This window comes from Anthonomus grandis, chromosome 22, assembly GCF_022605725.1.
Source record: "Anthonomus grandis grandis chromosome 22, icAntGran1.3, whole genome shotgun sequence".
NCBI lineage: Eukaryota > Metazoa > Arthropoda > Insecta > Coleoptera > Curculionidae > Anthonomus > Anthonomus grandis.
This window is the reverse complement of record NC_065567.1, coordinates 24222837-24249442: the sequence shown is the minus strand read 5'-3', so window position 1 is coordinate 24249442 and position 26606 is coordinate 24222837. Positions and strand designations below refer to the sequence as shown.

The following is a 26606-nucleotide window of genomic DNA, read 5'->3' as shown; positions in this document are numbered from 1 at the left end:
TGTATATATAAATCATTAATCATTATTATCTAAGTATTTTAAGACAGTTATTCATATATTTATATATATTTAGTTATGATGATTTCTATTATATACATGAAAATAAATAATTTATATAGCAGAATAAAATTTTCTATCCTAATTTTATTGCCAAAAATTCAATTTAATTTTTACAAAAAATTGCAGGAAAAGAAAAATTTTCAAATTTCAATAATTTGCCCATTAACAGACCAACATATTATATCGCATTCAAATCTCACACAGTATTTTAATTTTTTTTTTTACATTTTATCGTCGTCCTCATTTCACTTAATTTAATTGCCACTCTCCTCATAAAACCTTATGAATCAAAATAAATCGGACATAATGTTTTAATTAAAGTAAAGGTCTTAAAAGCTTAAAAGAATTTTTCGGGTCGCGAATATCCTCAACTTTCATATTTAATTAAGAATTATCTTATTTCATATACATGTAAACACATCATCAATTTTCCTTTTATTATCTGTTAATACTTACCCAAAACTGTTGTTGTATTCCACCCCGTTCTGCTCCTCTTCATCTTCTCCAATAGTGGACAAATGAGACGACAACAACCATTTAGGACCATACATGTCCATATTATAATCCATCTCGCTATCTTGCACTCCATCCTGCTCAATTTCCTCCAAATCAAACCTCTCGCTATCCAGGAAACGCTTTAAGGTGTCCATGGACCCTTCAGAGTCTTTTTGGGGTGACTTTGGAACGAAGTCCACTAGTCTTGGCAAGGTAGTGCTCTCATGTTTATTTCTGTCCCTCGCTCTAGGTATAATCATTGGTCTCTTAGAGGTTTCCGGACTACCATCGTCAGTTTGATCCAGACCTTTAATGTTATCTTCCTCGATGACCTCAATAAGGTTATTGTTTTCTTCAATCCTGTTGGTAAATCTTTTATCCAGAATCGGGAAGAAGTCGTCATCAGGGAACTCGGTCATTATGTAGGAGAGGTCCAGTTGTTTTTGTACTGACGTAGGGGTTGACGGTAGACTTCCGGCGAAACTTGATGTTGTTGTTGTAGGAAATGATGCCAACCTAAAGATGTGCAAGTAATTAAATTAAATGAGGATTTCTCTGTGTAAAATAGAAATTCGGTAATTTGATTCATTGTTTTCATTACGCAATTAGAATTAATGGAATGTATTAAAATGCCAGGCAAGGTTGTATGCATAATATGTAAATTAATTAATGAAATGCGAGGGATTTGAAGATCAATTAAATTATTATAAATAGAAACTATAAGCCGTACGACTTTTTCTAATGGTAGCAAGTAATTTAAAAGGTTTCAAATATTCCAAAAATGTTTGAAAGTTATTAGTTTTCCCAGGAAAAAAATTTAAAGTTGACCATTTTCAGACTCTAAAACAAATATGCATAACTTTGGTTTATTTTAATTTTTGAAAATGTTTTTTGATACTAAAACCAACCTCAAAAATAGCCTGAGAAACTAATTTACTTTTTTAATTAAAATTCACGAACATCTCAAAGAAACCTTTAAACAAAAAAATTAATCGGGTGCTAGTAACGCCCCTCTCGAACTATCTAAGACTCTTGGAACTCAGAATAAAAATGCCTTTAATTCATACATTACTTAATTTTGTTCAATAGCAGCTCTAGGAAATTCCAAGGAAATATTTAAAACAAGAATACCACATTGGAACATTAGAAGTGCAGGTACGACTCAAAGTCCCTCTTTATAAAGTTTGGCGCCCAACGGTGTGTAAGAAAAATGTACCAGTTACGTTGCCGATATTTGGAGGATATTTGTGACGTTATTGAAGTCTTTTGTGACATTTCTGAATTTAAGCCATTTTTAAAAAATAATAAAAATGTCGCTTTTGGTACCTTTAAACAAAAAAAATCAATCTGAGCAACAAAAGTAACGCCCGTCTCGAACTACCTAAAAGTTTTGAAAAACGAATAAAAAATCCTTTCACGCATGAATTTCTAATTTTTTTTTAACTTTCCTAAAAAGGAACATCCCAAAGAAACATTAAAAAAAAAAGCACAAGCAGGGTGCAGCTACGACCCAAACTATTGATAAACTTTGGCGCCCAACGGTGTGTAAGCAAAATGTACCAGTTACGTTTTCGATATTTGAATGATCTTTTGACTGATGACTCCTCTAGATAATAAATTTTAAAAAAATGGCTGCTTACCTATCAAGTACAGTTGAAATAGTACTGCTAGTATCATCTGACTCACTCAGACTCTGCGTGGACTCTTGAGCAAACAAATCCAAATAAAACTCAGCCTCTGGAGGTCCAAGGCTTCCGTCTGACAATCTCCTGGATACATCCGGAGAGTACTTCTTCCTCAAACTGTTCCTTGGCGATTGCAGTCTGGCTGATTTGCTTGAAAACGTTTCCATTTGTTTAATATTTGGCACAATATTCTCATGGATGTTCTCGTTAAGGTTCTGGGCGTTTTTGTGAAGTTTCCTATGGATTTTCCTCGGTGGCACCGGAGGAGGCTTCTTCTCCTCACTAACGATAACAGGCAAGTCTTCAGAAGATTTCGATTTTAGTTTGGGGGTGAGGGTATGAAAGCAGTGCCTCACAAGCAACTTTATGGCAACATTTGAATCTTTTAAGCAACGTACACAATCAATTCTGGTCATACTATTGACCGGGATAGAGTCTATTTCCAGCACCTCATCCCCTTCCACAAGTTGCCCCCATGAACTTTGCACCCGTGAAGCTGGACTGTCTGGAGCGCATGACTGGATGAATAATCTCTTGACGAACTCGTTGGCTTTGGTACCTCCCTCGAATTTTAAGCCAAATCCTAAACGTTCTCCTGGTAGGCGATAAACCACCACTTCTTCAGCTACGTCTTTGATGGTTTTTAGCTCTTCATTGCCAATGGTTAGTACTGTAATGTATTCTGAGTTGTTTACTGCTTTTTTGGGGGTGCAATGGGATTTGTCTTCTATGCCTACGGATACTACTGTCACAAAAGGGTCTTGGTATAGCTGAGACATGGTTTTGATTGGTCTGAGGTCATTGGCCTAAGGGTAAAAAAAAGGGTGCTTTAGTGAAGATTTTGAATTTAAAAAAAAAAGGTCAGAGTCAACGTCATGTTCATAACACGTGTTTCGCTCAATTTAAGAGCATCGTAAGATTTTATATGCAGTAATTGAAAAAGAAAGTGACGTTATTATGTTGTCTCTGATGATGCTGTTCAATTGAGCGAAACACGCGACAAGCTTATAACAATTTTTGGTACCTATTTTAAAAAAATACGCGTTGTTGCAGAAGATATTTTGAAAATTAAATTTGTGGAAAAGTAAATTTTGTGACCCTGAAGATGAAATTTCAAATACGAAATGGTGACAAAAAATAGTCACTTTTCTATATTTTCATGTGGGCTTAACAGGTTTATTGTTTAATTGTTTATCATAAGAAATTAATAAATTTATTGTAAAAAAATGTGCGTCATCACCTATTAAGTTATGCATCTTTTACATTAGTTTTCCGTTATTTCCTTAAATAAATTGCAAAAGTGATTATATTGATATTTATTAATCAATTGTGTTTGTTTTGATTAGTATCATATATTTTTTTGCTTTATGTCTTTTACTGGGGGAATTCTACAGTAAATGCATACTCTTGAGTTTACTTTAAATTTACATGAAAAACTATATATTACTTACCAGAAGGCAACTAAAAGTCGAATTTGGAAAACTTGTGGTAAATTAATTTTTTTATTTCCCTGAAGATGGTCAAACATGAAACGTTAGCAAAAGAAAATTAAAAATTTTCTAAATCCATCTTTGTAACAGAAAAAAAAGTATGTATATTAAAAAATGTGCCTCAGCACCTATTAAGTTATGCAGCTTTAGTTTCACTAAATAAACAATTTGAAATTTTTACTTATACGAATTTAAGCTCTAAAGAAGATTTTTACAGAATATTCTTATGAATATTTAAATTTTTATTTTTGAAGAATATTTCCATTACTTTTGAGATTTTAAAATGTTTTCTTGATTACTTATAACTGGAAAATGCCCCCTGGAAAGAATTATTGGTTTTTGAACTATGGGCGTTTTGGTAATTTTTTTTAATCACTTGTTTAACAAAAATTCTATTTTTTCAAGACTTACTAATAATGCTACATTAAAAATACGACCTCGATTTCGAAAAATAAATTTGGAAAACTTGTTGTAAATTATGCCCCTGAAGATGATTAAATACGAAACGTTGACAAAAGAAACTAGTAAATTTTGTATATGTTTATTTGTAATAAAAAAATTATAAACGTCTATTAAAAAAATGTGCTTCATGACGTATTAAGTTATGCAGTTTTATTTTTACTAAATAAAGAACTTTACAGGCTGATATTCTTGAAATTGAAAAGTGAATACTTGACTTGGAATACAGAAGATAGCCTTGATTACTGCTTATAATCGAAAAATAGCTCCTGGAATTAACTAAATAATAATTTTTAATATAACCCTTTATAACAACTTACCTAATAGACCCCATAAAAATAACTTACTAATAAAATTACTTAATAGTTAATCTAATGTACACTACGAGCGGTGCTAAACGTAAACCGAATATTTCGATACTGAAACTGGGGTAGACGAAGTTTTACAAACGTTAAGCCAATAAACCTCGTGATGCAGATTATTTGGATTTGGCCTAAAAAACAGCTGTTCGCCTTAACGATTCGATTAGATTCACATAATATTTTACGATCGAATTTTCATATTTTAACCGTTTAAATATTCCGTATAATAAGTTTTTTTCGGGGCAGAAAAATGAACAAAAAAAACCTAAACGTTGTGGCGAAAACCTTTTATATAACCCAAGGGTCCAATTTAAGTTAATAACAGGGAAAATTACAGTTTGATGCGGACCTGTTCGCTGCATATTTCTGCCAATCCAGTTTCCGATAAGCAGGTCACACGATATGTTCTCATACGCTCATTGAAGTTTAGTATATTTTCAGCATCTAATGAATAGGTATAAGGTATCTTGGGTAATTAATATGATACGTTTTAATTTTATACTGTGCATATATACAGGGGGTCTTAAATAGTCTCAGAAACTAGAAAAATTTCAAAATTTTTACCATAAATTATACATTTCAGGAATGGTACAAGAATAAGTTTTTTAGTAAAAGCTTTGACAACTCCCTGTATTATTTAATCAACTATTTAATCGCAATTATTAACTTTATCCCATGGGCTGATGTACAAAATAAGGTCAACTGCCTGGAATAATTAGAAAATTACTTCAAATGTATAAAACTCATAAATGCCTAAAAAAATTATTATATGGAATTTTTGGCAGTTCATTCAGTCGAATACCTCTGTTAATCAGTTTATTGGAATTTATTTACAGGATTTATTTTGGAATTCCATTCAGTTGAAGTAATCCCTGGACGTGATCCCAACTGTTTGGCATTCTAAATTCATAATTTATTTTATGTTTTAATTCCAGATAGTTGAGCTTAGTCCAAAACGTGGGTTCAACTACTTTAAGTTTCTAATTCAGGATTTTATTTTATTTATAATAACAGCAACTCTGTCTCAATTGCCTAGAATTAAAAAAAATATATATTTATGATTTTATAGTTCCTAAGAATCCAGAATAATTTTGGGAATTGCAGGCACTTGAAGTAATTCCTGGACGTGGTCTCTACTGCCTGGAATTCTTAATCCACGATTTAATTTTTCTTAATTCCAGACAGTTGAGGTTCGTCCATTACATGGACTTAAGTGTTCCATGATCTTTTATTTTATTTGTAATGCCAAGCAGTTGAACAGCTTTGTCTCAACTGCCTAGAATTAAAAAAGTATTTGCGACTTTATAGTTCCTAAAAAGTCAGAATATTTTTAGGAATTTCAAGCACTTGAAGTAATTCCTGGACGTGGTCTCTACTGCCTGGAATTCTTAATCCACGATTTAATTTTTCTTAATTCCAGACAGTTGAGGTTCGTCTATTACGTGGACTTAACTGTTCCATGATTTTTTATTTTATTTGTAATTCCAAGCAGTTGAACAGCTTTGTCTCAACTGCCTAGAATTAAAAAAGTACTTGCGACCTTATAGTTTCTAAAAAGCCAGAATAATTTTGGAAATTGCAGGCACTTGAAGTAATTTCTGGACGTGGTCTCTACTGCCTGGAATTCTTAATTCACGATTTAATTTTTCTTAATTCCAGACAGTTGAGGTTCGTCCATTACATGGACTCAACTGTTCCATGATTTTTTTATTTTATTTGTAATTTCAAGCAGTTGAACAGCTTTGTCTTAACTGCCTAAAATTAAAAAAGTATTTGCGACTTTATAGTTCCTAAAAAGTCAGAATAATTTTAGGAATTTCAGACACTTTAAGTAATTCTTGGACGTGGTCTCTACTGCCTGGAATTCTTAATCCACGATTTAATTTTTCTTAATTCCAGACAGTTGAAGTTCGTCCATTACATGGACTTAACTGTTCCATGATCTTTTATTTTATTTGTAATGCCAAGCAGTTGAACAGCTTTGTCTTAACTGCCTAGAATTAAAAAAGTACTTGCGACCTTATAGTTCCTAAAAAGTCAGAATAATTTTAGGAATTTCAGACACTTGAAGTAATTCTTGGACGTGGGCGGAACTGCCTGGAATTCTTAATCAATGAGTTAGTTTCTTCTTAATTCCAGGCACTTGAGGTTGGTCCAAAACGTGGGTTCAACTGCTTCGAGTTCCTAATCTCTGATTTTATTTTATTTGTAATTCCAAGCTTGTCTTAGAATAAAAAGACATATTATTTACGGCTTTATAGTCCCTTAACATCCAGACTATTTTTCGGAATTCCAGGCAGTTCAAGTAGTTCCCGGACGTGATCTTAACTGCCTGGAATTCTTGATTCACTTTTTTTTTTGGAATTCCAAGCAGTTAGATTCCGAGACTGTCTGGAATGTTTTGATAGTCTAACATTTTTGGTTTTTGAGTTATGGGTATTTTGGTGTTTTTTTTTCAAAATCACTTAATGACCAAAAAAAAATTTAATAGGTGTCCAACAATTTTTTACGACAATTTTCTGACAAATTCAATCGTTCTTTGTTTTTGATTTATGTGTATTTTGGTAAATTTTTCTTTTAATGACTTGTTGAACAAAAAACATTTTTTTTCGGTACTTGCTGTATATTTTCATAAAGGGCCAAAATAGTTGTCCAACAATTTTTTGAGAGCAATTTTCACATCATTTTTCAATAGTCCAACTTTCTTGGTTTTTGAATTATGGGGAATTTTGTGATTTTTTTTTGAAATCACTTGTTCAACAAAAAACTTTTTTTTTTAAGATTTGCTGTATATATTTTAAAAAACGCTAAATAAAATATTTAATAATTTTTCATGATTAATTTTCATACAAATTTTAAGTCGTCTTACTCTCTTAGTTTTTTAATTATGAACAGTTTTAGGTCAAAAATTTTGTTCAGTATTTTTTTGTCTAAACTTATTGTACATTTTTCAAAAAACACTTAAATCGGTATTTAATAATTTTTTATATACAAATTTTCAGTCGTCAAACTATTAAATTTTTTTGAAAAAATTCACAAACAAAATTTCTCTTAAATTTCTTATACATTTTTCAACAAATGCTGATATACATATCAAATAACTTTTCTTAAGCAATTTTCATAAAAATTTCTTATATAAATATTTACTAGATATAAAAATGTAATTCAACAAGTAATTAATTCTAAACCGTCCCTTATTAACCTTAATCCACATTTTTCAAGAATACGAACGATTTAAGCAACATCCTAAAAAGGCGAGCAGCTGCTTTCAAAATCCTTGTACGCTCGCAATTTATTATTAACATTTCCATTGTAAAATAATTTAAAAAAAAATTATTATCTAGATACACCCAAAAAATAATTAGGTTCCACGTAACAATTGAGCATTTCTTTTATATTGCAAATGTACAGTTCCTACTCGGCATAACTGTTTGATATTTAAATATCCCTGATGCGAAGTGATTATGACTTATAATTGGTTGTTAAATAACGGTTGTTTGTTGGTTACTTATGGCTTTTTGACCCACAACACTTCAGTCCGAAAAGTTTCGTTTTTATTTATGAAAAACTGCAAAGCGTATCAAGCTAATAAATAATAATAATAAAAAAAAGAACAATCATGGTTGTTTCAACAATGAAAAATGTAATTGACCTCTTACTCACTGGTTGCTAAATTCGTATTTTACAGGATGTTTATGTACACAATGGCCGAATTGTAAACAATTGACTAGGAATATTTGGGACGTTGCAATTACGTTTTGTGTGTCAAAAAAAGCTACATAAGCATTTTTGAATGTACATTTTTTTGGTAGTTATTAGAAAACAATTATTTTTTTTTGTATGTAGATTAACTGTCGATAATTTTGCCTCAATTTCAACCATATCAAATTTCTAAATTTGGTGCATAATGGTATTTCAAAAGAGAGGCCTAAAAAATATACTAACTTAAAAAGAAATCAAACATTTTATTACATTATTGGTTTTCAAAACAAGCTCCTAATAATTGTTTAATTGTAATAAAATTTTTTAATTGATTTAATTACTTTTATGCGATAGATCGTCCTACTTGCTCATTCTATATAGACATATATTTCTTTATTTTTTCTCCATGACATGACTAAGGTTGCATATATTATTGTCATTTCGTCTATGTCGTTTTTTATCAGGTAAAAGTGGAATAGCTTTATATATATTTAAAAAGAAAATAACAATTATCGCTTGGAATTTATTTAATAATTACAATAATGCTTCTATTCAACCGAAGAAAGAAGAAAGTTATTTCGTATAAAGTACTGCGACAGAACCGTACTTTATTAAGCGGTTTTATATTTAAAAAATAGACATTTGGCAACACTAAATTTCAGAGAGTAATTCTGTGCAGTACCAGTTTTTGTACATGATTAATAAGAAAATATTTATTGTAATATACGCACCTTAAGGAGCTTTTAACGGAAGTTATATTTACTTTCTATGTCATATTCATAGTAGTAACATTCCAGGGTACATTCATTGTAGGAATTTTGCATTCTTAGATGAAACATTTTCTTGTCAATAGAATTTACAGGGTGGTCTAAATTGAACCTCATCTAGTATTTATGGTAATAAAAATTAATTTTAAAAAATACCTAATTAATTATTAATTTAATTTTTTTAAAAACGGACCTGGATGTGTTTTTTTTTTAATTTTGTTATTACTCCTAGATCCATTGTATAATGTATAACACTCAAAATGTTAAAAATAAAAAAAATATAATAAATAGTATATCTATCTCTGTCTGACAAATTCTTTCGGTCATACGTTTATCTCCAATTCATTGATCTGAATAAAACGCGATAGAGTGACATTTGATTTTTTTAAATTTTCTTCTGAATTTTTTGTTCAATTTTATTAAGTTAGACAAAGATAAACTCATAGATACCGAAAATAATGTGAAAAAGAGATGGGAATTTATGATATAAGGAATAACGGATCCTAATTTACGTTTTCTTTGGTATAATGAGTAGGAAAAAGATAAACTTGTTGTAAAACTGAAATGCGAGAGAAAGATAGGTGTCTGAAAAAAAAACATGAACTTAATTTAAGTACGTTAAAACGAATTTTCTGCAAAGATAAATTTATGGCTAAAATAATATGTAAGACAGAGATAAGTAAATGTCTATTTACATTTTTTATCAATTTTTTATGGCGTTTGAGGAAGTGAAAGAGAATACAAAATAAGGTCTCAATGTTCTATATTATTTTTTTTTTTTGATGTAATGAGTCAGAAAAAGCAAAACTTATTGCAAAACTAATATGTAAGACAGAGCTGGATGTCGTTTTACATGCAACGGTATATGCCTTTATTTTTTATTAATTTTTTATAGCGTTTAAGGAACTTTAAGACAATTAAAAATAAAGTGTCACAGCCTTTCTGTACCTGTTTGTTTATGTAATGAGTTAGACAAAGACCTTCTTATGAAAAAAACGATAAGTAAGACAGAGATGAGTATAATTTTTTCACAAACATTTTAATTCATTAAATTTGTTTTAATGAGATGAAGATGAAGATAAAGAGACCTGAGAAAGAGATGGGTATTTATGTATTTGAAATTATTTTTTTCCTTTTAATGAGTTTGATTAAGGAAGTCAGAAATAAACGGCTCTACTTTCAATAATGAATAAGACAAAGATAAACTTATTGTAAAACTGATATGTAAGACAGAGATAAGTATACCTTTTTCGTGATTTTTTTCATTATATTATTTTTAATGAGGAAAGCAGAGGCACTACGATAAAGAGATGTGAGAAAGAGATGGGTATTAATATTTTTCTGTGTTATAATGAGTAAGACAAAGAACAGTTTATTGCAAAACTGATATGTGAGACAGAGATGGGTTTATTTTTTTAACAACTTTTTTATGGCGTTTAAGGAATTTAAAGGTAATAATAAATAAAGTCTCAAGGTCCTTGCACCTTTTTTTTATAATGAGTTGGAATAAAGAACTTTACTTTACAGTTTCTTTGGTGTAATGAGTAAAACAAAGATAGGCTTATTGCAAAACTGATATGTAAGAGAGAGATAGATATATTTTTACATGAAATTGTTTAAAATGCTTATACAAAGCAACGGCAACAAAAAAGCCATTTTAAATTTCAAGAAAAATTTCAAATAATTCCTTGCAAAGATATATGTGTAAAATAGTGTGTGAGACAGAGATGGGTAACAATAAAAAATAAAAAGATAAAACTATGAGAAAAATGATAACGATGGCTGTCTAAAAAAACATGAGGTTTTTGACACCAAAAAAGGCCAGCGACGTATTCAAAAAAAAAGGTGATCTTAAATTTCTGAAAAAAATTTAAAATCATTCTTATCTATGATTTTACATTCTATAATTTTAATTAATGAACAGAAATATAGAATTTTAAAAATTAGCCGTAGGATGGCAAGATTACCCTCGAATTATTCTTTAGCCCTTTTCCAGGGGCAATTCAGGGCTTTTTTCCAGGCAGTTCTTAATATTTATTACTGCCTAAAGAACTGAAGCAAACAATATTCCCTTTTCCAGAATTTTTGGAATATACAGGAAATCTTTAACTGCCTGGACTAAAGAAAAATCTTAATTAATTTTTCCAGATTTTTGTTTCCTTTTATCAGGCAAAGGAGTAATTTCCTTTTTTCTGAACTTTTACCCTTTTTTCCAGGAAGGTGAGTAAATTTGTTGTTTTTTTTTTAATCAGATAATGAGTTAGACAAAGATATACTTACAGCCAAAATAATATGTAAGACAGAAATAGGTATAACTTACAATATTTTCAGCAAAAACAACAAGCATACAACAAAAAATCCAGGGACGGACCCATCCAATAATCGATGACGACACGTCGAAAATACAAAAAAAATATTTTATAACATTTTTAATGAATATTATTCCAGAATCAAAAAATTCACTGAAACCACCCTGTACTAATGAACATATTCATTATTCTATAGAACCTTACAGTAATGACTAAAAATCGTTGAGGAGTGCAAATAAAGTCTCAAGGCCCTTCTGTACATTTGTTTATATAATGAGTTAGACAAAGATAAACTTAGGGCCCAAATGATATGTAAGACAGAGAGGAGTATAATTTTTTCACAAATATTTTTTTTAAATAAAATTTTGAGGAGCAAAGGCAATAATCATAAGATAAAAAATCCAGGGTCTCATTCAACAAATGATTGATGACGAAACGTCTGAGCCTAAAAAATGATTTTAGAATTAATATTGTTATTAAATTTAAAAAAAAAACTGATTGAAACCACCCTGTACTAATGTGAACTATATAGTAGTGAATAAAAAACGCTGAGGAGTGCAAATAAAGTCTCAAGGCCCTTCTGTACAATTTTTTTTTTATAAAATGAGTTAAACAAAGATAAACTTATGGTAAAAATAATATGTAAAACAGGGATGAGTAGAACATCTTCACAAGTCCGAATGATTTTTTTTGACTGTTTATGGAAAGCAAACGCAACAAGCAAATTCAGGGCCGAATTCAAAAAATAATCGATGACAAAACGTTGAGCTTAAAAAAATATTTTATAAAATTTCGGCATGAAAAAAATCAAAAAACTGACTGAAACGATCCTGTGCTAATGAATAAGTATCTGTCACATTTATAAAACCTTACAGTAACGACTAAAAAAAAATAACATGTAAGACAGAGATGAGTATAACATTTTCACACATATTTTTTTTTCATTAAATCTTTTTAAGCGTTTATGGAAAGCAGAGACAACAAGCAGAAGATAAAAATCCAGGTATGGATCGATGACAAAACGTCGGAGATAAAAAAACAATATATTAATTTCGTAATGAATATTATTTAAAAATCAAAAAACTGACTGAAACCACCCTGGACTGATAAATATATGTCTCTTCTTATAGAAAAAAAATGACCAAAAAAGGCTGAATGGTGAACTATATATTTTTTTTTTTCAATAATTTTCTGGGCATTTTTGTACTCTTTGGCTATGTAAGAAGAACATAAAAAAGTGCCTCAACTGCCTGGTAAAAAAATAACAATTTATCACTTAAAAGAAGTAAAAAATGACCCTAGTAGGCAAAAAAATTGCTCTCCTTAAAAAATAAGTCGCGTCTAATAATTTCTTTGCAACCATGCGAAATTTATATATGAGCAACATATTCATCAATAAAAAGATTTTATAGTCAGCGATAATAAAAGAAACCTGCTGTTATTTATTACTTGTAACGATAAAGTTATATAAACTAGGAATGCAATGTTATTATTGACATTTAACCTTATACCATGAGTAAAGTGCTACCTTTTGGCGCCCTTTCACCGGTACACACAGTTGCAAATAACACTTATAAATAAATAAACTGCGCATACCAACCATAGCAGAAATAATCACTTCTTAGGCATACTTTTACCTGTAATGATGTTAATCAACTTGTCATCAATTGAGTATTTGGTTCGCGACCTGTGACATAATTCCATTTAGAATGATGACTTTTATACGACTTCACTGTAATTAAGTAGTAAAACAAAATTTCCAAAAGTAACATTCATCATCATCATCATCAACAGGCCACGAGTTTACCGAAGTTATTCTGGTAACGGTATACCTGGTAGCGAAATTAATATATGAAAACTACACGCGGACTCACGTGTAACCACCTCGACATCACTTGTTTAACGATCAACACTTAACAACAAATATACTTACAACAAGATTTTCCCGTGTTTTTGTTTTAACGCAAATGCCCGAGCGTTATTTCGTTCCGTTGGTTGTACGGACTGCAGAGATTGTAAACAACAGACTGTTTTCACCTCTTTGGGAGACCCAGTTGGAAGATAATATGACCTCGTATGGTCTCGCATGTCCTCGCGCAACAAAACTGCCATTTTACCTCCAGGGCACATTTCGCTGAAGATTTTCAAGTGCCGCTTGTCTTTTTTATTTTTTTAACTTAAAACTTAACTTTGGTCCCAACCTGTTGGACAGGTTGCAAAAACGTATTTGGTTACCAACCAGACGAGAGGCGACGAAACGTTTAGGATTATTGATAAGATTAGAGGTGCTGCAACTGTTGTAACAGTGACCTATTTACTGTGACCTATCATCGGTCTCTTCTTCTCTAGTTCTTGTAGCGCATTCTTTTCTTCTTGCGCATAATCTGTCGCGGTCAGTTAGATGGTTACGTCTAGCGGATTAAGTTGATTTGAATTTAGTCACACGCTGATTAAGGTTTCAATTATTGCAGGGTAATCATATTATTAATATTCTTGAGAATGTTTGCTAGTGGTGCTGCAAAAAAACCAGTTCAAAGAGAAACTGTTTTTAAGAGCATTTGGATGGAGTAGTTTTTGCCCATATAAGCTTATCTCAGTCTCTCATCAGTAGTGAAAAAAAAGACTTTTTCAGGCAATTGATGCCATAAATTAAAAATAAAATTCGGTGGAAAGTAAGTGCACTAATTCAATTTTTGACATGTAAACCCATCTCACTCCCAGATATGACTGACGATCGTAATGACGTGATGTTCGGCGTTTGTGGTTAATAAAAGCGCTTGAGAAAAATGATCTTTTTAAAGTGTATTGTTGAGTAATGAAATGCAGTAGAAATTCGAGAAATAGGCAAATAGCGCGATATATAAAATCGACTTTTTGACCATTTCTTTGACATATACACCCTCAAACCATAGTATCATTGACGATCGGTAAATTTAAAGAATTCCAACCCTCTTACCATTGGTATATCAAGAAAAAATCTTACTTTATTAAAAATAAAGCAATTTACTTGCGGTCTTTTCAGCTTTACTTGCAAGATATATGTTTATACCAGATACATTCGACTTGAATTATTTTTTTATAAACCTGGTATTATTGTCTTTATTTCTTCAGGTTCATGTAGTAATGTAAATTCGATTTGGTTTTTTTTTTTAATTTTGAATCCAATCCTCCTTCGATTATTATATTGGCAAAAAATCCGAATTTAATAAAAATAGAGCGATTTACTTGCGTTTTTTTCCAGTTTCACTTCAAATATATACATACAATATAATCATATAACTATTTTCAAATTCAAATTCAAATTCAAATTCAAATTCAAATTCAAATTCAAATTCAAATTCAAATTCAAATTCAAATTCAAATTCAAATTCAAATTCAAATTCAAATTCAAATTCAAATTCAAATTCAAATTCAAATTCAAATTCAAATTCAAATTCAAATTCAAATTCAAATTCAAATTCAAATTCAAATTCAAATTCAAATTCAAATTCAAATTCAAATTCAAATTCAAATTCAAATTCAAATTCAAATTCAAATTCAAATTCAAATTCAAATTCAAATTCAAATTCAAATTCAAATTCAAATTCAAATTCAAATTCAAATTCAAATTCAAATTCAAATTCAAATTCAAATTCAAATTCAAATTCAAATTCAAATTCAAATTCAAATTCAAATTCAAATTCAAATTCAAATTCAAATTCAAATTCAAATTCAAATTCAAATTCAAATTCAAATTCAAATTCAAATTCAAATTCAAATTCAAATTCAAATTCAAATTCAAATTCAAATTCAAATTCAAATTCAAATTCAAATTCAAATTCAAATTCAAATTCAAATTCAAATTCAAATTCAAATTCAAATTCAAATTCAAATTCAAATTCAAATTCAAATTCAAATTCAAATTCAAATTCAAATTCAAATTCAAATTCAAATTCAAATTCAAATTCAAATTCAAATTCAAATTCAAATTCAAATTCAAATTCAAATTCAAATTCAAATTCAAATTCAAATTCAAATTCAAATTCAAATTCAAATTCAAATTCAAATTCAAATTCAAATTCAAATTCAAATTCAAATTCAAATTCAAATTCAAATTCAAATTCAAATTCAAATTCAAATTCAAATTCAAATTCAAATTCAAATTCAAATTCAAATTCAAATTCAAATTCAAATTCAAATTCAAATTCAAATTCAAATTCAAATTCAAATTCAAATTCAAATTCAAATTCAAATTCAAATTCAAATTCAAATTCAAATTCAAATTCAAATTCAAATTCAAATTCAAATTCAAATTCAAATTCAAATTCAAATTCAAATTCAAATTCAAATTCAAATTCAAATTCAAATTCAAATTCAAATTCAAATTCAAATTCAAATTCAAATTCAAATTCAAATTCAAATTCAAATTCAAATTCAAAAAAAAAATTCAATTTCATATTCGTTAAATTAAAAATTAAAGACATCACTCCTGGACTCATTTTTCTTTTTTTTTTCAGGAAATTGAACATTTTTTCCTTTCAAATCTTTCGAAGAAACCATTGGTTACACCAAGTGCCTGGAAAAGCTGCAGAATTTCACAGCAGATGAATAGACCATAACTTCCAGGGATTCAAAGTAATCTTTCAATTTTCTTCATTTAATTGAACGATTTCCAGTTCTACTACCTGGGAGAGATAATTAATTAGGCATTCCTGGATTGAATTCTCACTTTTCTCCAGGAAATTGAATAGTTTTTCCCTCCAAATCCCTTGAAAAGACAATGGCTTACGTGAGGTACCTAAATAAACCAAAAAACTGGAAATTTTGCTGTTTTTTGGAAATTTTTGCCAAAAATAAAGAGACGTTACCTTCCAGGCACTCCATGACTAATTTCTTATTTTTTTTTCGGGAAATTAAGCAGCTTCTCTTTCCAAATGCCTGGAAGAACAATTGATTACTTCAAAGACTTACAAGGGGAGGAAAACTGGAAATTTTGTAATTTGTAAACTGGGTAGCAGCAATAATCGACCCTGGAACCAAATATCCTGTAGAAAAAATGGCTGGTTACTTAATGTTTGCTTTTTTCAGGCATTATAAACGTTTGATTTGCACTTGAGTATTTGGAGCAATTTTCCATTTTAAAATCAACTTATATTTGGACGTGAAAAATGCTTTAATTCCCTTAGGGAATCCGGTTTTGATTAGAAATGGAAAAACTGGTTTGAACTAAAGAGATGATAACTTCCAGGCCCTCCTGTACTAATTTCTCATTTTTTTCCATAGCTTTTCTTTCGAAATGCCTGGAAGAGACAATTAATTACTTCAACGACTTGTAATCAATGCCAAAATACGAGAAATTTTTATTTCTTGGGCATTTTTGACAGTACGGAAACAGATGATAATTTACAGGCACTCCAGAACTAATTTCTCACTGGGTCTATATTTTGTAGTGCCTTTTTGGTCCCTTGAAATAAAAATTGAACCAACAATTTTTTTGGAGACAAAATTTCTGTTCGTTAGGTGTAAATTAAAACAATCGAAAATAGTTCACTAATTTATTTACACACTCACACTACCAGAAATATTTATTTTCACTCTATTTATTTACAACTATTTATGTCCGATTTAAATATCGCGCCAATATAGTTCAATGCGGCGATGCGGCTCCTTGTATACTCGGCTGACCATGATTCCGGAAGCTTCGGTGACCTTCGGGACGTCGTCCGGTCGTAATGGCGGAGAATCACGTGTTTAATAACGTTACAGTAGATTTATCAACCTGGTAAGAAAGTATAGAATAAATTTATATATTTGTTGAATTGTTTTCGAATTTATCAATCACATTTCTCTACTTTCTGAAAAGAAAAGGTTGCTCGCGTCACCACTTAGAGCTGACTTGAGGTCAAAATAAAATCATGTCTTTCATTTTTACATGATCAAATAAGAAAAATAACTTTTCAAGGCTGTACAAACCACAGGTTGAGATAGACGTGATAAAATAATGTTTCTCGGTATAATTAGAACATCCAAAACTATTTTCTGTCTTATAAAAATTAAGTACTAACCTTTCCAGTTAAGTGATTGACTTAAATTGTTGCATCTATTTAGTATGGATAAAACTATTAATCTGGACATAAAACTAAATTGTTGCTGCGAAGCATCACTTTAATTGGGCCAAAAAACTGCTTTTTAACTAATTAAATCTCATTTAATATTCTTTTATTAATCGCAAGTTTAATTAGAATAAAATAATTAAATTAACTATGTGATTTAAAATGAAATTAGACGAAATGTGGCATACTTCAAGAAACTCCAACACTAAGATATCCACTTTCCAGAAAATTTCAATGTTCATTCACTTTCTTATTATTATATAAAACTTGGATAAATGTTAGTAGTAGGACGCTTAAAGGTCATAATATAAGTCATGTGCAGTTTGTGAATGCATCACACTTTATTCAGCTAAAAGGGTACATCAACAAGAACTAGACGATAACAAGCTTCAATTCATTTTTATTAAAAAAAAAATTAAAATATACATAAAGAGGCAATTGATCTAGTAACGAATTTTATCTGGAACCGCAGATCTGGCTGGCTAGTTGGAAAACTTTTCGCATTCCAGCAGCTTTTGTGCCTCGCTCTGAAAACAAAAATAAAACTTTTTATTTAATTCGTTTATCTAAAAATAAATAAATTGCGTGTTATTGTTTCGTTTTCATTTACTGAATAAATACGGGCCATATTTATCTGAAAGCAAAATAAAACTGGAGCTATCACATACAAGATTGACCCAGTTAAGAGCATAGTTTTGGCAAGCATTAAATGTCATAAATATATCGAGATGGAAAAACTATTGAAAAACTACTCTATTCAATTAGGTTTCTTGGGTAATTACTTACTAGTAATGAAACGTAATTTAATTTTCTTGAATGTGTTGCAAATAAGCGCGTGTGTACATGTTACGAAAACTGAAGCCAGCTTAATATGAAGGAAATTAGCGTTTTTAAAATTAAATTTGTAAACTGCAGGGAGTGAAACAACTTAATTTTCATTTAATTTCGTAAGGTAACCTTAGGCGGAAATTAATAGGATTTGGAGATTTCAAGCAAATTGTTTAAAATGTTTCTCTATTAGGTTTTTTATTAATATTTTTTAAATGACCCAAAATTTTTTGCTTTAGTCTAATGTTTTTTGAATTTATTATATTCCACAGTACTACAAGGAACAGTATTAATTCTTTTCCTTATTTCTATTAATTGATTGCTTAAGCTTGATATATCTAGACAAATAATATGACTCAGAAGAAATACATGGAAAGAAGTCAAAAGTTTGTTGTATGAGGGGTTTGGACAAATGAAGAATTGCTTATGCTCCCATAAACTTACTATTAGCTATATAGCTCTTTCACCGATCAATAAAAATAGACCATCTTTTAATAAAAATACTATTAACATTTAACTAAGAAAAAAAATTCTGAAACAAGTAAGACCTAAAATGGAAGAATTTAAATGCTTTGAGAGATATTATGTAATAAATTATGTGTACGTATTTATAAATCTTTGGTAGAGTCGTTGTTATCATATTATATTCCAGTATGGGGTGGTACAAGCAAATCAAATCTTTTACAAAAATAACAAACTATACTCAACTATATTGTTATATAATTTTGAGATCAGTGAGATAGATCGACTTTACATACAAAATGTTTGTTGGTTTCTATATAAAACTAATATCTCAAAGAGACAAGTCACTTATTCTAAGGGTAACCAGGAGTGCTGTACATAACAATCTGCGTTTACCACTTAATCACAAACAGCTTAATCTCTATTTTATATTTAATTCCTCCTTATATAAAAAGCCTTAAAATATTCAGTAATAAAGTTAGGGAATATGTATCTAATAATGATAAGCAATTTAGTATATTCCTAAAGTGAAATTTTTGAATTATGCATGTTTTGTGTCAAGTAAAAGTATTTTGAAATTTGACAGGGTAGGTTTGTGTACTTGTATTGGTTTTTTTTCTCACAATTATTTATTTCTAGATAATTTAATGTTACTGTTATAAGCACACACAAGTATATAGTTAAGTGCTAAAATTTTGGAAATAAATTTCTTATTTACAGTATATTTTATCAAGATCCCAGGACCGATCCTTGTGCAGTGCATCCAAGTTTATTTTTCCCATTCTATGCTTTTCCATTAATTCATAAGCAATGGTTCTAAACCTGGAATGAACAATGTCAAAAGCTTTTTGTAAATCGGTGAAAATGGTCGAAACAAATTTATTCAGGTTTATTTGGGATAAAACTGCGACTTACGAAGAATTCTTACTGGTGTGTCGGGTATGTTTCTTCCCAGATTTTTTCCTGTATGTGAAAAGTATTTATTCAATTCCTGTGCGATATCTTAATAGTCTACTTATAGTTCTTCTTCATTTTTTGATGTTTTTTATGTTCTATGATAAAATTCATTTTTTTTTTAATTTTTTAAATCTTTCCCTTCTACACCTTTTTTAAGAATTCTTCTTAAGGTATTTACCTCATTTTATGGCTCCGTGAACTCTTTCACGTTCATTGTAATTTTTTTCCATATAACATATAATTTATCTCTTTGACATAATTATATAAAAAAATGACAATTCTGTCAAGATGATTTTTGACCATAATAAATTTGACTTTTTTACCAATTTTTGGTAAGTCAAGATGATTTTTGACCATAATAAATTTGACTTTTTTACCAATTTTTGGTAAGTAAATCCATCTTCTTGATCTTGGAGTCAAGAGTAACGTTAACGATCGTAATTAATCGATCTTTGTAATGACCACAATCACGTCAAAAAAAGAACATTTCGAGGGAATTCAGGCCATAATTGAAAAATCCTAAAACGAACATCATGTGGTAAAAACTCAAAAAATAAGAAATATTCAAGTTTTGGCCATTTTTTGGCACGTAAACTCATCTTACAGCCAAGTATCTTTGACGATGGTAATGAATTGTTGTTTCTCGTTTGTAATTGACACAATCATGTAAAATAAATTACTTTTTAAGGCGGTTTAGTCAACAATTGAAAAATTAAATGCGGTAGAATATCAAAAAATTAACAAAAAACTATTTGACCATTTTTCGGCATTTAAATCCGTCTCACAGCGAAGTATCATTGACGATTGTAATGATGTTTATTTTTTCTTTGTAGTGAACATGATCACATAAAGAAAAAAATATTTCAATGGAATTTAGGCGATAATTGTAAAATTAAATAGAAAGTCAAAAATTGATTCAGGAAAAATTGAGTTTTTTGCCATTTTTTGGCATGTAAACTCATTTTACAGCCAAGAATTGTTGACGATTGTATTGAATTATTGTATCTCGTTTATAATAAACATAATTACGTAAGATAAATTACTCTTTAACGCATTTCAGGTAATATTTGGAAAATTAAATGCGGTAGAAACTAAAGAATTACGGAAATTTTGAGTTTTTGACCAATTTTCGGCATTTAAACCCATCTTACAGCCAAGTATCGTTGGCGATTGTAATGAATTGTTATTACTCGTTTATAATTAACACAATTACGTACAATAAATGACTGTTTACTGAAAATTAAATGAGGTAGAATATCAAAAAATTAAACATTAAATATTTGGCAATTTTTTGGCATGTAAATCCATCTCAGAGCTAAGTATCGTTGACGATCGTAATGAATAAATTTTTCTCATTTGTAGTGAACATGATCACATAAGAAAAAAAATATTTCGAAAGAATTGAGTCCATAATTGAAAAATTAAATGCAGTAGAAACTGAAGAATTAGAGAAAATTGAGTTTTTGACCAATTTTCGGCATTTAAACCCAAGTTACATCTAAGTATCGTTGACGATTGTCATGAATTTATTTGTTTTGTTTGTAGTAAACATGATCACATAAGAAAAAAATATTTCGAAAGAATTGAGGCCATAATTGAAAAATTAAATGCAGTAGAAACTGAAGAATTAGAGAAAATTGAGTTTTTGACCAATTTTCAGCATGTAAAGCCATCTCACAACGAAATATCGTTAACGATCATAATAATTTGATGTTTCTCGTTTGAAATGAACATGATTAAGTAAGAAAAATAATATTTCAAGATAATTCGGGCCATACCTACAAAATCAAATGAGGAAGAAACTACAAAAAATAAGAAAAATTCTCATTTTTCCCCAATATTAGACCCAAGTATCATTGACAATTATAATAATGAATAAATTATTTTTGGCTCCATTTAGCATAAATCTAAAAGAACACTAATTTAAAAGAAAACTGGACATAATTAAAGGATCAAATGCAGTAGAAATTCCAAAAGTCGACTTTCTATCCCGTATTAAAGTAAAAATGTTTATTAATAAAATAACAAAACAACGAATAATGCAAATTACGTAAGGCCCATGAATCATGAAAATTCTTAATAAAAACAATATACATTCCAACGGATGTTCTTGGCTTATAAAAGTTTTTAAATCTATTTTTATTTTGAATTTAATCCTATTAATTAAATAGTAATTAAGTACTGAAGGAAAGAAAATAACTTTTTAAAAAGTCAACTTTTATTTAAGTTTTTTCTCTTGGGAAGATATGATTTTTTTTCATAAAAACTCTAATTAAAATGGCTATTAAATACATTTTCTTTAATTTTTTCATCAGACCTTGTGCAATTAAAAATATGTACAAATATCATGGAAACTTTGAACTTCCGACAATCCGAGAGAATCAAACTTCAAAAACCCAAACTCACCTGAATAATTTTATAAATAAGAATAAGAGAATCCACAGACTCCTTGCACCCATTATCGTTATCTTCGGCGGGATTATTCAAAGACCTCTTACCCCAATTCGGGGAGAAGTTTACTTGAGCGGCGCAAAACGCACCCAACAAAACTAAACTGGCGAACACGACGAGCAATTTTGGAAACATTTTCGAAAAAAATGTGTTTTCTTTTATATTTAATACCGCGACCAGATGCTGCTGGCCGAATGGAGCTATGGATAGAAGTGAATTATCCAGGGTTAGAACGTAACCATTTATACATTTTAGATGGTGCGCACCCCCGCTGTTTAAACTAATTGCCTGAGTGAAGCCCGATGCCTGACGACGTTCTTGCGACGTTATATTTTGGTCAGTTTAATTAGGTTTTGACTAACTTAGTTGGTAGGTGTGGGGGATGAAGCCATACCATGCACTCATTGCACGTCATTATTTAGATGTTTTTTTTTCTATTTGTTCCAAACCAAGGTCAACTTGTTGTAAACATAGGGTATCTCTGTTAAACCAGGATAGAAATTGAATCCTCAAGAGTACAGCTATAGCTAAGTACTCCAAAATTATTTTTTGACCTATCGGAATTAACTGACAAATAATTCTTCTATGAACATGTATACTTTTTTGAATAAATTTCAATTTGAATTTGAATCTTAAGGTTTAAATTCGAAAATTCCATATTAATTATTCTTGCAATATAATTGATTTTAAAAATTAGTCATCAGTACTCGGCCAATGAATAATAAGTTTTGCTAGTCAAAGTCTCTTTGGCTTATGTTTAAAATCTCAATAGATCTCAAATGATGGAAAACTCCCTTAAAAAACACCATTACGTATTCGACAATCGTGATCTAAACCAAACGAATCATTTGATTTAAACCCACAGATGTAAAGATGTCTGAAGAACAAACAAAAACTGTACAAGGTGTACCGCCACATTACCCCAGAAGTAAATTCTATATTTGTGTTATGACTCAAACAATGAGGAGTAAATTGGCCTTCCAAACTCTTAAGTAACCGTTCTGACAGTTAAAGCACATTGGATATCCCATGGATGCCCACTTTTGAACAAAACATCCGAATACTGTTGATTTTATAAAAACATAGTCATAAACGAGCTCAGTAATCAGAAAAAGAGTAATTTGCCCCAATGCTTGGTAGAATTAAGAAATTACTTTGAATGTAATTTTCTTAACTACTTTATTATTTGATAATTGCCTTAAATTTCTTCCTTATACCTTATTTAAGTAATGGTATTTGTCAAGGGTCATTTTATAATTATCCATGATACTTGGATCTAACATGTCGTTTTATTAAAGAAGCATTAATATCTCTCTGAGAGCTGGGATTATTGACGATCGCTATAAAACGATATTTCTTGTTTCAAATTAGTTCAAATACATCGGAAAAATAATATTTCCAGTCAATCCAGAATGTTATTGCAATGTAAATTGCGGTAGAAATTCAAAAATTGGACTTTTGACCCTTAAATCGGCATGAATGTCCATCTGAGATGCAGAAATCATGGACGATCACTACAAAACGATGCGTTTTGGCTGTAATTCGTTCCAGTACATTTAAAAATTAATATTTCCAGATGATCCTGAATATTACTGGAACGTGAACAGCGGCAGAAAGTCGAAAAGTGAACTTTTGACCCCTAAATCGGCATGAATGTTAATCTCAGATCCAGGGATCATGGACGATCGCTACAAAATGATGCGTCTCGTCTGTAATTCATTCAAATACGTTGGAAAATTAATAATTTTAGATGATTATGAATATTCCTTGAACATGAAATGCGGTAGAAAGTCAAAAAGTAGACTTTTGACCCCTAAATCGACACTAATGTTTATCTGAGATCCAGGAATCATGGACGATCGCTACAAAATGATGCGTCTTGTCTGTAATTTATTCAAATACGTTGCAAAATTAATAATTCCAGATGATCCCGAATATTACTGGAAGGTGAAATGCGGTAAAAAGTCAAAAAGTGGACTTTTGACCACATAATGAAATAAATCAATTCTTGATTAAGTTTTTTGTTTTTGTTTGAGAATTTCCTTAAAATTAAAAAACATTTAAATTAGATAAATACAATTTATTCTTTATTAACTTTAATTCTTTGTTTACTTATGGCTGTCTCTGTCGGTTTCTTATGAGCTTTAAATTGAGTGAAGATCTATATGACAAAATAATTTTTTTTTAAGAAGAAAGTAGACTTTGTCTAAATTATTGTTATTTTTTTTAAGTTTTGTTTAAAGAGATATTTTAAGATAATCGATCCAGTTTTATGGTCACTTTTTCATTTCTAAGACTTTGACAACTTGTGATTTTCATTGCATATCCATAAAAAGAAAAACAATTTTAGAAAAATCAGTCTTTCTTTTTAAAACCTTACATTAATCAGGTATTGCATGCTCATGATCAATGCTCAAGCTAATTTTACTTCTATCATATATACTACCGCTAAAACCATGTGATATTTCATTATAAACATTACTACTATGGATTTTTCAATGAAACAAAAGTATTTTAAGTGTCTGAATATCTACATTTCTAACAAATAGTTTCCTTAGCTTTTTGATAATGGATCTTTGACATGATAAGTAACTTTTAGTTTACCTTTGGTAAAAAATGAACTACAAACTCAATGGAGGTTCAGTAATCACTAAACTACATACTAATAAATTAAGACTCTTTTTTTTACCTTTAGTATTGACATCCGCCATTCAGGATGTGGTTTGTTATTCACCACTTTCATATCGAACACACGAACGACAACGATAACAGCAGCTAAATAAACTAAAAGTTATAGACGAATTGTGAACATTATGAATTTATTTGATTTCCTGTCCAGAAATGTCTTATAAAAATATAGTCGTGTCAAACAGACTTAATCGCTATTTGAAAAAAATTTAAATTAGACCAACCGTTGCAAAAGCAATTTTAATGCTTTTTAATAAATCCATACTTTCAACCTTGGACAATAATAACAAAACAAATAGATAAAATCCATTGGATGTCCAAAGTTGGCTGTCCAATTCCTTGTACTTGCTTAGACATATTGGACATACTGGATAATAATTAGACTAATTTTGGATGTCCATTGGACAAACAGTGCTATCTGGGTAATTTTATCTTTTGAGAATTTAGTGAAGACTTACTGCCTGGAGATCAACTGCTATTGTACTTCATAGGAGGACCATGCCAGCTAGAGAGCGGTATCATCTGCAAATAGAGTAAATTTACCTCTAGGTTGGTAAGGTCTTTTACATACAGGAAAAACAGTAATGGTATGAAAATCAGCTCAATCCTTACTGCAGAAGTTCAGTTGTTCACTTATTACAAGAACATTTGTAAGCAATATACTGTCTGCATCTTCTGGAAATTGTGGTTTTGTTACCGGATTTCAACGCAAAAACTTCATTTCATTCACTTGTGATTGATTTTTCTCACGTACTTTACCCATTTACAATTTCCATTTTCAATTTTAAATTAAGTTTTTAACATAATTTAAAATATGGTATTTTTTTTATATACAAAATATTAAAATTAACCATTCTTTTCAAAATTTTGTCATAGAGGGCGCCACCAGCAAAATTATGATATATTTTTGTTAATTCCATAACATTTTTAGGCTTGACGTAATATTATTTATTTAAACTTTTTATATATTTTCTTTTTTCTATATTGTTTTGTAATAAGACTAGGTACGAAACTTAGATATTGTGACCGCGTACAATATGTATTTATGAGTAATTATATTTTTTTTATGTATTGTGATCTTTTATTTTGTATATTTTTTTAATTACTTTATTAGCTTTGCCTAGAAAATTTGTAAAATTTTTTTTTGACAATAAAGCAGATTATTATTTTATTTTATTTTTTTATTTAAAATATGCATCGTGCAAACAGTTTTCGCTTAAAAAAGATATATTTTAAAAATCACGCTACGATTAACCCATTAATGACATATGCACACTTACATTTAAATTTGTCAATGCACTCAACAAAAATAACATGCATAACCTATTGAAATTGATTTACTACACTTCGAATGACTAATAAAATACAAATAAAAATTATAAATATAATTTCCAGTAAATGATCGACATGATCCCCATTTGTATCAACACAGTTTAAATTTCTTTTATTGAAATGACCCAGCAGCAGTTAATATTTTTACTATTAATTGCTCTCTTGTGCTTATTGTATTTTCGTAAACAATTAGTTTCATGTACCCCCTATACAAAAATCTAATGGGTTAAAGTCTGGACTTAATGCGAGCCAAATTCTTCGACTTCCACGTTACACGCAATAAGTCATAATAACTAACAATAAGAACCCAATAAAACGTTACTAAATGTGTGTTACATAAAAAAGTTACGGAATTTTAAAAAAAATTTAAATGTTGCTGGTGGCCCTCTATGACAAAAAAAGGATAATTTTAAGATTTGCCATATAAAAAAAGTACCATTTTCCAAAGTTTCTTAAGAATGAAGAAT

General features: G+C 29.6%; 2 protein-coding genes across 3 annotated transcripts in view; both read right to left on the bottom strand.

Annotated features, from left to right (window-relative positions):
* Positions 1–13409, bottom strand: part of LOC126748354 (uncharacterized) — an 80033-nt gene extending 66624 nt beyond the window's left edge. The window contains exons 1-3 of one of the 2 annotated variants that reach the window (XM_050457519.1): positions 13263–13409; positions 2196–3046; positions 517–1071 (exon numbers count right to left, since the gene is read on the bottom strand). In XM_050457519.1, coding sequence (XP_050313476.1) covers positions 517–1071; positions 2196–3019 — 1379 coding nt within the window. In that variant the 5' untranslated portion in view covers positions 3020–3046; positions 13263–13409. Of the gene's footprint in view, positions 1–516; positions 1072–2195; positions 3047–12966; positions 13210–13262 lie in introns of those variants that run through there. The other variant, XM_050457520.1, reaches the window with a different exon arrangement.
* Positions 13410–17803: 4394 nt separating this feature from the next.
* On the bottom strand, positions 17804–22330 carry LOC126748643 (hypertrehalosaemic prohormone). The gene is made up of 2 exons (XM_050457998.1): positions 22075–22330; positions 17804–17948 (listed from the first exon to the last, which is right to left on the bottom strand). The coding sequence occupies exons 1-2, from the start codon at positions 22252–22254 to the stop codon at positions 17904–17906; spliced, it is 225 nt and encodes a 74-aa protein (XP_050313955.1). The 5' UTR covers positions 22255–22330; the 3' UTR covers positions 17804–17903.
* Positions 22331–26606: the final 4276 nt, after the last annotated feature.